We start from the raw sequence: 16,255 nt of genomic DNA, 5'->3' as shown, positions 1-16,255 counted from the left end.
AATGAACATGCTGCATTGCTTGTTGGGGATGCATATTACTATGGTTGAGTATCTATCTGTAGTCTAAATTGAGAAGACATTATCTGGTTTTAGGATTTGGTTTTCTTGAGTATTGCTTTCTTATTGCTCTGCTGAGGTTTCCCATAACTATATTTTTTCTCTTTTAGGGAACTGTGAGGGATTATGAGTGTGGCGGAAGCTTACATACACGTGAAATCCCAATCTCTAAAATGTATTAGGTCATAATGACTAAGGCTAAGTTGACTTCAGTTGTTTCTTTATTGTTAGGCTAGTTATCTCTAAAAGTTTTAGAAACTTCTAATCCTTATAAAAGTTTCTAATTTCACATTCAAGATATTAATTATTGATAACAAGTTCTGATACTCCAGAACCATCTCTCCATTGCAGTGATGTCGAAAGTTCAGGTAAATCATTGTCATGGGTCATAAATATTATGAATAGATTAACTCTAGCATTTGCTTTTAACTTATACCAGGCCTTCTGTCTGCTTGGGGGTTATGGGCTTGGTTCGTTCTCGTTACTTTTCCATACTTTTTAGATCTTTGTATTAGACACTAAATCAGATCTTTGTATTGTTGTGAAGAAAGCAATGTCTTGATTTAGTTGGTATGCATTGTGCAGAGTCAAAGACATAATATCTGTTCGAGCAGGTCTTAAAAACTTCCATGAGATGGATATTTGAAGTTCTCTCACTCTTACCCTAAGCATAGAGAGCGAAAGTAAGACAAACTTCTCTAAGTCCTTTCCCCTTTTTCCTAGTTATGATAAAGTCTGATATCTTTTAAACTTTATTTGTTTATTTGTTTTATTTATATTGATAATAAGGCATGGCTGTGTACCTTATTTGTCTTGTTAAATTCTGATTTGTTGTATTAGAACTTTCAGCCTCATCGTATAAGAACAAAGCTTTGTTACCTGAAGGATGATGATCTTGATCCCATGTATGTTAAACAAAAGACTTTATCTATGTTTCCTTGAGTTGATTCTTTAGCTTTGTTAGTGTCTTTAGATTATTTTATATTATATTTTACAATCTCATGTTCTCTTGCTTTTTTTGTTTTAGGATTAGCAAACTTGTTTGAGCATCCTTTTTGTTAGAGCAACAGATTTGGATAATGAAGCATTCTTTGTGTAAAATTTATTAAATTTAGTGTAAAATTTGAGATTGAAGGACTATATACTTTTGTAAAATTTGCTGTAAAATCAAAGTTTGATGATCAATATATATTAAAGTTTGCTGTAAAATTTGAATGATTTATACTTTATAAGTTGCTATCTTGTATCTTTTTGTTGCATATTAGAATGTTGTATGTACTGTTATGTACACCTTTTAGCTGCATATTTTAAATGCTGCCATAGGTTTTAGGATTGAGCCATATACTATATGGCTGCATCTTAATTATGTTGCAAAATTTATAAAGACGTGCATTTAAACTTTTCCATACATTGGCTAAGGTTACACTTTTTCTAAGTGCAGCCTTAACATAAGGCAGCTAATTTTTTATCTATGACTGCAATTTTTTCTGTAGCCACAGATCAAAAATGTTGTAGTGTAATTTATATATGATTTAATATTTATGATCTGTGATGCCATTTTTATTATTTTTAGATGGTGGAAGTCAATGTTCCTTAAATTCTCTCTGAAGAATAAAGGTACAACTTCGAAAAGCCTCAAAAATCTGTCAATTAAGGTATAAATTCAAGTGCAACAAGTTATTATCTTTATTTTTGCTAATTGCTTAAGAATTAAAATCTTGTGATGTGGATAATTGATTTGATGGTAGTGTCTTCAGTGATGTTTATGACCAAATTATCTGTGATACATCTTTATCTTGTGATGTGGAGAATTGATTTGATGGTAGTGTCTTCAGTGATATTTATGACAAAATTATCTATTATTCATCTTTATTAAGTTCTCATCATTTGGAACATCGTATGGTTCACTTATCATATCATCTTTTGCTATCAACCATGTTCTACGTTTAACTAAGCTGAATTTTCTAGTGTTTTTCGTAGATCACATGTCAGTTTTTCATTCTTGATTTTTCCAAATTGCCAGAGAATATGGCGGTATCATGAAATTTATTCAAGTTTCCTTCTTAGGGTCCTATCTGTCATCTCCATCAAGATTTCTAAGAGCTAAGGTTGCTGCAAAGGAAGCTGTTTTAGGAGAACTTCTAGGGGTAATTACTCTTGTTTTCTACAACATGAGATTCTAATGTTAGCTATATTATTAATTTATTATAATATAAGCGGTGTGAATCTATATAGTAATAGTTGTGAAATAGTGTTATATAATAACATACACACTTTACATTGAGCACAAATGGGCATTTTTTTCTGTTTTTTGGTTTATTTTCTTATCTGGGGTGTAGTTACATGTAAACAGAATTAGGTTGGAAGGAGATAGAAGTGGTTTGTTTATTTAGCTTTCTAAGTAAGGACAGCCATTTTTAGGATCACACTATCACCAAACCCTCATGCTCCTTTTCAAATCATGGTTTCTATGCAAATGCTAGCATCCAAAAGATAAATTTAGATTTCAACATCACTTTATAACTTTGCATTTGGGATTCAAATGTATAGAAAAATAAAGGTTGGACTGCATTTGTGATTAAAGAAGCTGGCTTGATAGTGATGACTGCCACTAGTCTCTTCTTAGTTGTTAACTTATATTTGTCAATTATGATATTGGATTTTTGAAATGTCTTGTGATCAATATACTTACTTTCCTTTAGACACCCAACTAGACTAAAAGAGCTGAAGCAATGATTAATATCTTGCAGAGTACCAAGTAATGCCTCTTCTGCAATATATTCTTATCCACATGGCAGCAAACTATTTTGGAATTCTGATTGGTGATGTTTGTCCAATCTCCTCTCCTGTTCCCCTTCGGCTTCTTGCTTTGTGTTTGTTCAGAATTTGATTTCTACTTCCTTTTTATGGTTGTTCTGTTTTGTGTCTCCATTTGTTTATAGTTTTCTTTGTGCCATGTTCGTGTCTCTTGGGGCTGAACTTTGTGCTCTTCGGATGTTGTTTTTGTTTCTAGGTTTTGCTATCTTTGTTTCTTTGTCAGTTACTTTGGTTCTGTTTTCTATTCAATAATAGAATGCCATTCAAAAAATATATATTTGCTATAAATTTTTGTAAAATTTGCATGGTTTATACTCTATAGGTTGCTGTAAAATTTGCACCTTTTTGTTGCATATTTGAAGGTTATTTATGTTATTATTATATATGTTTTAGCTGCACATTTTAAATGTTGCTATATGATTTAAGATTGCGGCCATATAGTATATGGCTGCATATTAATTTTGCAATGAAATTCTAGTAAAAATGCAGCTAAACTTTTTCATATATTGGCTAAAGTTGCACATTTTCTAAGTGCAACCTTTTCACCTATGGCTGCAATTTGTTTTGGCAGAAAGGTAAAGAATGTTGTAGTGTGACTGTTTAAGAAAATAATGTTTTATTTTTTGGAAAAGTGAATATGATGATCTGACAAGAGGACTGTTAAACTTTGACAGAGTTCAAATAAAACAGCTTCAACCCATAATACAACATTGGATACTTATAATGGGCATTATCCCCAATCCCCATTCTTGGCCCAATTCTATCTAAAATGTTTTCTTACATTAGCTGTCTATAAACCATTTTAAATCAGATAGCGTCCACGAGAGTTGATACTTGGCCCAATTCTGTCCAAGAGGTTTGGTTTTCTTACATTAGTTGTCCATAAACCACCCAAAGTCAGACACAATTCACGAGAAACAGACCCCAGCCTCACCAGTACATATTTTTCACAATATTCTTTCCTGACACTTTCAACAGCCTGGCAACATCACAACAAATTTGTTGTCACTCTGTTGTTTTAGTTATGACCGTATCTGACATTCATATTTCATGTTTTGTTTTAGTTTATTCATTCATATCATGCTTATACTTAGACATCCATAATGTGTGTATGTTAGTTTATTAAAAATTCAATTTTTACAATTTTTGCCTATAAATTCCCACCGAGAGTGAAAATTCATCATCAAGAATTCTGTTGAATTTGCTTTTACTCTATCAAAAACATGCATAATTGTTTACTTTTGTTAGCTGCCCTGGTTTTTCTTCCATTCACTGTAGGTCAAGCACCTTTTGACCTGTACAAGTTAAGTCTTAGATGGCCTCCTTCTGAATGCAACATTGGCCAACTTAAGTGCACACCGACGGTTCTTAACTATTGGGTTATTCATGGTATTTGGCCTACATATGAGAATAATACAGCAGTCCCCCAGTATGATAAAACCAAAAATTCTTCTGCTCATAATCCTACAAAGGAAAACCAAATTAAGGTATGCAAGTAATGTTTGAATTATTTATATATCTACTAAATTGAATCATTAGTGCTTAAATTTCTCGTAGAATTTCATTTTTATTATCCATTTAAAATTTTAATCTTTTTATTTATGATTTTATGAAATGTTAAAAATATGAGTTTTTTAAGTTAGAGATGAAACTAAAACTTCATTCACAGGCTAATTATACAATTACTCATTTAATTTGTTATTTAAACTTGTGAAGCTTAACTTATTTCTGATTTTTTTTTACTGTTGCACAAAGGCTAAGTTGTCCTCCATTAAAAACACTCTCACACAATTTTGGCCAAGTCTCCGAAATTATGCAAAGGATAAAACAAATCTAAAAGATTGGATCCATGAATGGAAGTTTCATGGCCAATGCTCTGATTACCCAACAGATCCTCTATCATATTTTAACTCTGCCCTATCTCTCAGAAGAAAGAATGACTTAGCAGGTAATATATTTTAAATCCAAATTCATTATTTAATTGTATTTAAATTCATTTAACTTTAAAATACATTTTCTGATCATTATATGTTAATATTATCGTAGGTACTAGAATTCAACCTCGAGAAGAACCATATCAAGCAAAAGAGATTGTAGATGCAGTCAAGCAAATTTTGGGTGCAACTCCTGAAATTACATGCAACACACACCGTCCAAGTGGCATGATCCAACTGCGAGAAGTTCGTATGTGCTTTAAAAGAGCCAAGCCCCCTACTGAACCTAGAGATTGCCCCATCCAGTTTTCTGGTACTTGTAACAAGGAATCTGACCATATAAGGGTGCCTCCTGCTCCATCACCAGGACATTCACAAGTACCATGGCTGCCTATTAATATATTTTTATTGGCTTTTTGTTTAGGAATAGTTATTTAGGTGTTTGATTTTAGTTAGCTTTTCTTTATATGGTAGATGACTGTTCTACTTTTATTAGGTTTAAGAGAAATTAATATTAATTCTCTTTTAGTTTAAGTTTTTCAATGAAATGCAAGCTGCTTATCATGTATGTTATTAGAATCCTTTGGATTTTAATTTTTAATTAAGTTGCTTTGGATCTCAATGTTTAATTAAGTTTCCAAATTAAGTTTGGCATTATATCTTAATTAATTTCTCTGGTGCAAAACAAGTGCTGGATTACCTGTATTTATGATGAGTCTTAAAGCAAAACAAGTCTTATTCTCTTGTCCTGGATTAATGAATTTATTTTGTTCACTTTGAAGAGACTTTGGTTGTGGTTTCATGGACTGGATATTCCTTTTGCATGCTTGAGCAGTGATGGTTTGTTCTGTACAGAGTGTAGGGCAGGTTATGGTTTATTTTTGTAGCGGAGTCCAGTGTTTTTCACTTTTGAGGCCTTGGCTGGGACTGGATTTTTGTTGGAATCTTTGTCATGGTTCATGTGATGTACAGGTTGGTGTTTTTTTATTACTGGGTGACTGATGAGATTTGATTTTGTTCTTAGGGATGTTGGGTTGGTGTGCTTGAATCTGTGTACAGCAAGTCAAAATCCTTTTGTAACAACTCAGATGGTGAACTGTTTGTTCCCTCTGCCATTAATTGATATCTAATTTTCAAAAAAAGAAACTTTCTTCTATCTTGTGGGCATGTCTGGCTGTGATTACTTTCAACTTTCCAGCTTCTTAGGTATGTAACCAATCAAATCAATGCTTTGAGTGCTGCATCAAAACAAATAATCTTGTTTCGAAACCAGAAAACAATTATCAATTGAAATAGAATCTTAACAATCTTATCCTGTTGAAATATGTCTGAGGGTTGTATAAGCATTCTATTGTCTCTTACAAGAATAACTTAGTTTTAAGATCTTAAACGGAGTAATAGAAGAGTTAGATTTTAGTGTTTTCGTCAATGTTTTTTTTATTGGCAAAGAGTTAAATATCACTCTTGCCAAAGATTATCAGCATTCTTGATTGCATTAAAATGTGCTTTGGCCTCAGATTTTGCAGTGTTTTCTTTCACCTTTGGTCCATCATACCTATCAGCTCTCACAAGTAACACAAAGAGCTGTTCAAAGAACATGAACTTATACCTGGGAGTGAGCATTTCAATTCACCAATGCTGCTCACAAGAGAGTTGGTAGATTACACTGGAACACATACTAAGCAGTTTGAAATGCATGAGAGTGAAAAGATTATCTTGATAGACAATATTATACATTGTTTTATCAATCCAAAATTCAAAAGGAAACAAAATAGGAATCTTTCGAAAAAAACCTTAAATTACTAGGATAATAAAAGGTGAAATTACTGATCAAAATGCATTGATCTTCCAATTGAAATCAATATCATTAAATAAACACAATAAACACATTGAATACTAATCATTTCTTGTTTATTTTCTAATCCAACCTCGCTTCCATCTTTCTTCTTCTCAATACAATATTATTACAGCATTGCTAACTAAATTCTATACTAACAACTACAAATTATAAATATCTATGTTTTAAAATTTTTAACATTAAATTTATTTATTAACAAAATGATAACATTTGACTCTTTGAAAGATATAAAATCTTGACCGTCTAACAATTATAAGTCTTATAATATATTTTTATGTTTATTTATTTTTTTATTAGTATATAAAAAGGAAAAATTAATAAATTCCTAATAAGTAGTTGTTAAAATATCAACAAAATTGTACAAATTATCCACAAAGAAACATTAGGAACTTACACTTGGTGACGCAGTGCAACTGTCTACATCCAAAAGAATCATTTAAAAATCATTTTGAATATAATTACAATTTAACACACTTCTAATCCAACACTCTTTCTTCAACTTACATATAAATACCGAGTCTCTTCCCCTCTTCTCTTGGTCTACTATAAAACTTTCTTTTATGTTATAGCCATGATTAGATTTGCTGCTTCTAGGTCTTCCTCATTCATTTCTTCTTCCTCAAATTCATTATACTATTGGGTTAATTTTACTTTAATTAATACTGCTAATATTTATGAACTCTAACAATACATCCTTGTTTCATCAGATAAATTAAATTATATGGTTCGCAACAAATATTTTTCTTATTTTAAAAGAGACAACAAGGAACTTAAGAGACAATTTCACCAACTTTAAAGTAAAAATTCCCAGGAAGTTCATCATATTTACAGCAAATTTAATGGGCCATTGCCACAATCCCTATTGGCTGGGCAATCTTCTAGTTCTACATCATATTTACAGCATTAATTAATGCGAGACATCAGACTATATCAGGAAAAAGCTAAAGAGACTTGGTAAACTAAATTGTCTTGAATGCAATGATGTGCAGTTGGGGTTCTGCAATGGGTGCATCCCATGTCCCTTAGGAAGGTAAATTGATTGTTTAAAGAAGCTAGTTCCAGCATTCGGCAATTGTAGGATTTGCTTTTGTTGAAGTTTTTTGAGTTTTCATGATCGGGAATCCGAGCAAAGTTGAAAGGTAAAGGAAAATAGGGGATAGCTGAATGATTGTATGGGCATAGGCTCTGATTTTGGATTTGTGTTTGATGAGGAAATGGCAAAATATATTTCCCATTGATGATGTATGTTTTGGCATCAGGTTTAGAATTAGTTGTTAATTTGATGAATAAGTAGGTACATTTGGATTAAGATTAGTGGTTTTTGATAAATTGGATAGGACTCTGTTTGATCAGGGGCTCGATTTCCCTTTACAATGCTTTTGTCGTTTGGAGTTGTTAAGTCCTTTGTAAGTGTATCACTCTTTTTCTCTCTATAACCTAATTTCTTATGCCACTAAAAATCTTTTATCTTCAAAATTTAAGATTTGTTTTGACATTCAAGCTTTCAGAATTAATAAAATTTTTACTTTTCAAAAAAAAAAAAAAATTCATGAGTAAAAAAAGATGGATATGCTAGAGTTTTATAAATATTGTACACAACTAAAATTCAATAGAATGTGATAAATGAGAGGTTTTAATTTATAAATTTTAAAATAAAATATATTTATGATCGATCATGAAGTGGGTTTTAACAACTTCCAACTGAATATTTTATTAAATATTTTTCAATTAATTGCATAATTTAACCTAAAATGAAAAGCATATATATATATTAGTCTTGTCAGCAATTGCAACACAAGAAAATTTATTATGAAATAATAAATCCTGGTCTATTATAGCTTCCTGTGTATCTTGTTGGACACAGTAATTATAGCTTGTGAAACTAATAACCAATTTACTTAAAGGCTATGTATGCAAACAAAAAATTTTATGAAATCAGGCGATGAGACACATGAAAATAATCTGCAATCAAATTTATCATTGTTCAATAGTAAATTAAGTTTGCACCTTTAATTGTTGTTCATCATGCTTCTTCGCGGCTTTAAAGTGAGATTCGAGGAGCTTTCCCAGAGATTTTCTTTATTATTCTTGGTTTACCAAACTGTCAATCTCTTTGTTGGAGATCACAGGAGGCAGGATAGCCATAAAAAGTGTTGTTTACTCTGAATCTTTGAACACTACTCATGTTTTTGAAGCCTGCTTACAAGTGCACTTTACGAGTTTCATTTTCCTCGTACTCTCATTTTCTCCTGATTGGAACAATGCTTTCAGCATAAACAACTAGATGCGTTGTGTACTTAGGCATGTGGATTTCAAATTCCTGAAGCTTACCAGTGCTGAGATCAAACATAACTAGTTTACTGTTTTCACTTTTCAACAATAATTCTCCATTCTTCCACAATGCTAACGGCCTCCAATCTCCAAGAATAGGCCCAATTGTAAGTTGTTTAGTCCATAAATATCCATTCAAGACCCATATGTCACAACAATTTCCCATGCCTTCCACCAACATTCAGCCTTAGACATGCCGAAATTCGGAAGGGGTATTGTCGAGAAAACTTCTTCAGCCATGTTGAAAGAAACGATCAGATAACTACCATCATCACCACCAACCACTTGCCAATAGTAAATGCCGTTTATGTAAGTGTTAAACATTACAGGATTAATTCGGAAGTTAGGATGAGGAATTTCTCTCCACGAATTCGTATTGAGGCTGTATAAATGAATTTGATGTGTGGATTCTGACTGGAAACGGTGAGTAACCTTGTCTAAAATCTTGTAGTCATCTGACTTGCTATCAAACCCAAACCCAATGCAAGAAAAATAAGTGCAATATGCAGAAGCAGGCCGTGAGATACTGGATTTAGGAACAACCTTAACTTCTCTCGTAGAAGGATTCCAAAGGGTAATCCCACAGCCATCATCCAAACAAAGTAAGCCATTGCATGGACCAAACATCGTGATTGGTGCACTACTACTAATAGAGACAGGCATAGGGATATTCTCTTTGTCTTTTAGATTAAGCTCAACACCAGATCCACCATGTTTTTTAATTTCTGTTTCAGTTGAAAACAGGGATAAGCAAGGGACATTTTCAATATGCTTGACGAGGAAATTGAGATTGTTGTTTTTATAGCTGGTGATAAAATAGGAGGTTTGAAAAGAAGAGCACCAGGATTTGCGAACACACTTAAATCTCACTAGAGATTTAACGGGAAGCTTCAAAAGGATTTCCATCACAAGGGTTTCGGGTAATTGCTTGTCAGTTCTTGGCATCGACATGGAGCAGCTCTTCGTTTTTTTTCTGAAACAAAAAATTAAGACTTGAAGACTTCAACTCAAAGGATACATCAACAACCAACAAAGATCACGCCGCCATGCAAACTTCATTCAGGAAATAAGAAGGTTTGAAACCCTCTACTTTTCAATAAGGCTCATAAGCTAATTGGAGAAAAAATTCAATGTGAGAAATAGACGAATTTACACTTAAATATTCAATTCAATAATAAAAAATTAACACTTAAAAATTAATTAATTAGGGAAATTGAGAGATATCCGACAAGAAAACTTTTGAAAAGCCAGGGGTCCATCAAAGCATCGGAGCATGAAATTTTAGTGTGGCACTCTTTATTTCTTTCTCATAAGGCAATCCTTTTCCAATTAGACTAAGTTTAATCTATCTTTTTCATAGAACCATGGATTTTCATTTTAAGGAACACTTGAAACAATCTGAAAATAAATCATTGAAAGCAAACTCATTTGTAGTTGGATATCTAGCTAGTTAAACTCCCAGTCCAGTTCCATGTTCAAAGAACTGGTGAATTTGTCCAGTTTCTTCATCAGAAAATATTTTAAAGATTTGAAGATCCCATTATCTTGTAATGTCGTGTTACTACTATTTAGTGTATTGGGAGACAAGATTTGAAGAATACTATCATAGAAGCACAAAGACCCCATGCTCTTGCAAATTGAAAATCATAAAGCTACGTGTGAAAGATTCTCAAAGAAGGATAATAGTCTGTAAATCAAACTTAAAAAATTAAAAATTATAATAATTATGTTTACAATAGAAAGATAATTTGATCTAGAAAATGCTTGATATATACACATGACACTATATTTGGTTAAGTAAAAAAAAAAAAATGATCTTATGTAATATCATAAGATCAGGAGATCAAAGGTTTCTGTCTGTCATCAAATATATCACACCTTAAGATTAGTTTTTGATATTTCAGTCTCACTTATAGCAATATAGAACATAATCAACTACCTATTATACTAACAACAATGGTATCAGTAGAAATAACCTTCCAGGGAATTCAACTAAAAGAGATAATAGTAACAGTTCAAGAACATTAAACAACAAGTTTCGTCATGATCAAAGAAAAATGATTCAACCAAAAAAACGAAAGAGAAAAGAAAAACAATAACATCAAGAGTGAAGAAAACCAAATTGGCATTGTTCCTTAGGATTTGAGGCTGCATGTTTCTTTGTGCAAAAAGTAAAGGCATGCAAATGACTGCATGTTAACTGAGAACATCGAAAGCAATACAAGAACACCAAGAATAGTTCAAGTATCGATAAATTAAAATGAAAAAAGACCTTTGCAATATCATTCTTGGTTCGCAAAGCAGAGAATGATTCATTGGAACTTCCAAGAAGTGAAGGTGTGAAATTGTAAGGACTTTCCAGACACAGAATTTTTAAAACACATGGAATCATGAAAAAAATATGAAAATCATGCAAACAAATGGAAGAAAGAGTTGTTACCTTGTAAATGCAGTTTTCCTTGGAGACAATGTGGGTGCTGTTAGAAATATTTGATAAGAAAGAAAAAACTTCAGAAATCTTCAGAATACAACACACTTATCAGAATTGTAAAAATTGCAATGTAAGAACATTGTTTATATAATAAGCCAACATATACGTCTTTTAAGATAAAGAGCTGTTGTCTTTTATAATGTAACTTTTCAAATAGTTGTTTCCTTTCATAATATAACTACTCAAAAACTATATTTAATAAGGGAACTTTTTTCTAACTCTATAGTCATGACTTTTCATCAATGAGCACTTTTCATAAATAACATTTTATTATTTTATTATTTTCTAAACAATTCAGGAGCATAAATATAAACATTTGGATGACGAATTTCTCTCCAGGAATCCGTATTTAGGCTGTATAAATGAATTTGAAATATAATTTTCGACTTGACATAGTGAAAAACATTCACTAAAATCTTGTAGTCATTTGACTTGCGATCAAACCCCGAACCCGATGCAATAAAAAGAAGTATGAGATGTGGAAGGAGGACTTGAAATGGTGGATTTAGGAAGAAGCTTAACTTCTCTCGTGGAAGGATTCCAAAGGGTAATCCTATAACTATCATGCAAATAAAGCAAGCCATTACACAGACCCAACCCAGTTTGTCTTGTAGGAATATGGATATTCTCTTTGACTTTTAGATTAAATTCGCCAGGTCCACCATGTTTCTTAATTTTTGTTTCAATTGAAAACAAAGAGTAGTGAGGGACTTTGTCAACATACCAGATGAGTAGATTAAGGTTGTTGTTTTTATGATTGGTGATAAAATAGGAGGTCCGAAAAGAAGAGCACCAAGTTTTGGAAACACACTTAAATCTCATCAGGGATTTAACGGGAAGCATCAAAAGAATTTCCATCAACAGGGTTTCCGGTAATTCCTTGTAGGTAATTGGCATCAACATGGAGCAGTTCTTCATTGTTTATCTGAAACAAAGGACTAAGACTTGAAGACTTCAACTCAAAGAATACATCAACAACCAACAAAGATCATGCGGCTGGAAAACTTTAAAACCCTCAACTCTAGGTTTGGGCTTTCCATTAAGCTAATATATTTAATGAATTTAATAGAAATAAAAGAAAATAGTAAAAAGAATTGTATTTACACTTAAATCCTTAACTTAATAAGTGTTTGTGTCAAACAAAGTTACTACTCTTCCTAATCATTATGTTGGTGAATAAATAAATAAATAAATAAATATTTTTTATTAATTTAAATAAAAATTTCATAAAAGGAGAAAATTGAATATATCAGAGCTTTATAATCATTTTATACAATTAAAATTTAGTAGAATGGTAAATAAGAAATTATCATCTTGTTAATGCGTAAATTTAAAAATAAAATAGATTTATGATCAGTGAATGGGATTTTATTTTTTTGGACAAACTTTGAGACTAATCTTGGTTCTTCACAATGGGTTATAATTTTTTTTCTCTTTAGTTTGAAAAATAAAAACTTTAAATATAAAAAATATATATTTATCATTAAATTAAATATTTAAATCAAAATATATATTAACTATTTTTATTATCACTTTATTTAATTTAGCATTATACCACTAGGATACTTCAAAACTGTGCCTTGACTTCCATCTCAACGAGGAAGCCAGAAGTTTCAATTTATCATTAATCTTTTAAGTGGCTTAATTACATTACCTTATTTTTTATTTGGAAAAAATGATGTGGTATAATGAAAAGGTAAAAGTTGATGGGGAAAATGAAAATGTTTGATTTTTCGTAATGATTTTGAAGGGAATATTATCACTTGAGGACACATGGAATTAGAGTTTTTTCTTCTATCGTGTTATCCTCAATTGTTCCAACTGAATATTTTATTAACCATTTCTCAACAATTTGTTTCAAAATTAAAAGTACGATAATAAAATTAAGTCAATTGAATCATTAATGGTAAATTTGATCCAACCACAATAACAACTGAACGAAATCATCACGGAATTGCTAGTATATGTATAGCTCTCTTTGTTGAAATGTGCAAATTTCTTTCTGAATTACATTGCTCTTTGTAGCATAGGATTGTCAAAATTTAAATGATAATCAACATGTTTTTGAAAAGATACACCAGGAAAAATAAATGGCATGCACTGATGTTAATCGGTTGAAATCTCTTCTCTTAGTCTGCTATAAAACTTCCTTTTATGCTATGGCCATGATTAAAGCAAAAATTCCCTGGAAGTTCATCGGAATATTTTACAGGATTAATGTGAGACACCTAACTATAACTTAAGAGTATCAACCTTAATGGTAATGATTTTGATGGGCCATTGCCACAAAAAAATAGTTGTGGCAGTGCTAAATCTTAGAAGCAACAACATAAATGACACATTTCCCTATTGCCTGGCCAATCTTCCAGTGCTACATCATATTTACACCAAAAATTCACTCAAGATTACATGAACTTTAAACTTGGAGTGAGCATCTCAAGATTACTGCAACTGCAATCCTTTGTAGTTTACAATTGTATCTATTGCTTTATCACACAAAACTCAAAACAGCCGACATTATGAAAATCTACTAATTTAAAATTTATTTATATCTGTTAAATAAAAAATTGGCTAAAAACTAAATCTAATATAACTAAGACAAGATAAAGGTTAAATTTATAATCAAAATCAACAAAGATATCAGTATGTTTTCTAGTGCAAATTTGATTTTACTACCAAAATCAGTAGTATTTAATAAATACAATAAACACATTCAATACTACTCACCTCCATGTTTCTTCTTCTCAATACAATAGTATTGAAGCAGTGGAAACTAATTTCTTCACTGGCAACTTCACTTCACGAGTTATATTTGCCTTATATTCTGAACTTCCCTTGATTGGAACAATGCTTTCAGCATAAACAACTAGCTGCGTACTGCACATTGGCATGTGGATTCCAAAATCCTGAAGCTCTCCAGTGCAAGGATCAAACATAACTAGGTCATGGTTTTCACTTTCCAGAAACAATTCTCCATTCTTCCAAAATCCCAACGGCCTCCCAACTCCAAGAATAGGCCCAATTGTAAGTTGTTTAGTCCATAAATATCCATTCAAGACCCAAATGTCATAGCATTTTTCCATGCCTCTTATTGGATGAACAATTGTAGCAAGAGCTTCATTGAAGGAAGCTATATACCAAAAACACTCAGCCTTAGACATACCGAAATTCGGCAGGCATGATGTCGAGAAAACTTCTTCAGCCACGTCAAAAGAAAGAATTAGATCACCACTATCATCAAACGCTGGCCAATGGCAAATTCCATTTATGTAATGGCAAAATCCATTTATGTAAATGTTAAACAAATACTTAAGACGATCAAAAGAGACCTTAGGATGAGGAATTTCTCTCCAAGATTCTGTACTTAGGCTGTATAAATGAATTTGACTTATATATTTGAACGCGATAATTCTCTCTTCATCGTGGACACGATTAACAACATTCACTAAAACCTTGTAGTCATCTGACTTACGATCAAACCCGAGCCCACGGAAGGAGGAAGAGAGATAGTTGATTCAGGAAGAAGCTTAACTTCTCTCGTGTAAGGATTCCAAAGGTTAATCCTATAACCATCATGCAAACAAAGCAAGCCATTACATACACCAGACACTGTGAGTCGTGACCTACTGCCGCTGCAGATAGAGACAGGCATACGGATATTTTCTTTGATTTTCAAATTAAACTCGACATTAGGTCCACCATGTTTCTTACTTTCTGTTTCAGTTGAAAGTAGGGAGAGGTGAGGGACCTTAAAACCCCCGAAAAAACCCTTGAAGAGGAGATTGAGGTTGTCGTTTTTATGGTTGGTGATAAAATAGGAGGTTTGGAAAGAAGAGCACCAAGATTTGCAAACACACTTGAATCTCAGTAGAGATTTAACGGGAAGCCTCAAAAGGATTTCCATCACTAAGGTTTCTGGCAATTCCTTGTCTGTAATTGGCATCGACATGGAACAATTTTTCGTTCTTTATCTGAAACAAAGGATTAAGACTTCAAAGGCAAGATCTCTGCGTTTGCAACAACTCAAAGAATACCTCAAAAACCAACAAAGATGATGCCGCAAGGCAAACTTTATTGACGGAATAGTAAAGAGAATTGTATTTACATTTAAATGCTCAATTTAATAAGTGTTTGTGGCAAACAAAGTTACTATTACTTTGCATAATCATTAGGTTGATAAATAAATAAATAGAAAAATAAATGTTTTATTAATTTAAATAAATTTCATGGATATGTTAGAGCTTTATAAATATTGTATACAACTAAAATTGAATAGAATGTGGTAAATGAGATATTTTAATTCATAAATTTAAAAATAAAATATATTTATGATCGGTGAATGGGATTTTAAGAAAACATTATTTCAGGTGAACTTAGAGACGAATCTCGATTCTTCACAATGGGTTATAATTTTTTTCTCTTTAGTTTCAAAAATAAAAAATTTTAAAATTATATCTTTTTAAATATAAAAATATATATTTATCATTAAATTAAATATTCAAATCAAATGTAATAATACACTCTTATTAGTCAAATTTAATTTGCTGGCATTTTTGGGAATAGCAATCTGCTTTGGTGGTTTGAATGTGCAAAATTATATGTTAAGTTAACTATTTTTTGTTATCACTTTATTTAAATTAGATTTATACCACTAAGAAACTTCAAATTCCATCTCATTTTCTTTAAAATGTTACTTCTTCGAGGAAGCAACTAATTAAAATTATATATATTTATAGAAAATGGAAATAGTATTAGAAAATAAGGTCT

At 31.6% G+C, this 16,255-nt stretch overlaps 3 protein-coding genes across 5 annotated transcripts; 1 reads left to right on the top strand and 2 right to left on the bottom strand.

Annotated features, from left to right (window-relative positions):
- The first annotated feature begins 9 nt into the window (after positions 1–9).
- On the top strand, positions 10–5,430 carry LOC18587348 (ribonuclease 1-like). 3 transcript variants are annotated; one of them, XM_088810688.1, is made up of 7 exons: positions 10–740; positions 907–962; positions 1,631–1,712; positions 2,081–2,204; positions 2,808–4,361; positions 4,630–4,822; positions 4,921–5,430. In XM_088810688.1, exons 5-7 carry the CDS (start codon positions 4,098–4,100, stop codon positions 5,244–5,246), a joined length of 783 nt encoding a protein of 260 aa, XP_088666814.1. In that variant the 5' UTR covers positions 10–740; positions 907–962; positions 1,631–1,712; positions 2,081–2,204; positions 2,808–4,097; the 3' UTR covers positions 5,247–5,430. The 3 variants fall into 3 exon arrangements, with proteins under 3 accessions (XP_088666814.1, XP_088666813.1, XP_088666815.1); XM_088810687.1 differs by having other exon boundaries at positions 898–962; XM_088810689.1 differs by lacking the exon at positions 907–962.
- Positions 5,431–9,132: 3,702 nt separating this feature from the next.
- Positions 9,133–9,948, bottom strand: LOC148760570 (F-box/kelch-repeat protein At3g06240-like). The gene has a single exon (XM_088810540.1). The coding sequence runs from the start codon at positions 9,946–9,948 to the stop codon at positions 9,133–9,135; it is 816 nt and encodes a 271-aa protein (XP_088666666.1).
- A 4,284-nt stretch (positions 9,949–14,232) lies between these two features.
- On the bottom strand, positions 14,233–15,437 carry LOC148760569 (F-box/kelch-repeat protein At3g06240-like). Its single transcript, XM_088810539.1, has 2 exons — positions 14,941–15,437; positions 14,233–14,857 (listed from the first exon to the last, which is right to left on the bottom strand). The coding sequence occupies exons 1-2, from the start codon at positions 15,435–15,437 to the stop codon at positions 14,233–14,235; spliced, it is 1,122 nt and encodes a 373-aa protein (XP_088666665.1).
- Between the last annotated feature and the right edge of the window lie 818 nt (positions 15,438–16,255).

The sequence above is a fragment of the Theobroma cacao genome, chromosome 10 (genome assembly GCF_053813885.1).
Source record: "Theobroma cacao isolate CCN51 chromosome 10, ASM5381388v1, whole genome shotgun sequence".
In the NCBI taxonomy this organism is placed as follows: Eukaryota; Viridiplantae; Streptophyta; class Magnoliopsida; order Malvales; family Malvaceae; genus Theobroma; species Theobroma cacao.
Note: the sequence above shows the minus strand (reverse complement) of the source record. Positions and strands in the feature narration are given on the sequence as shown.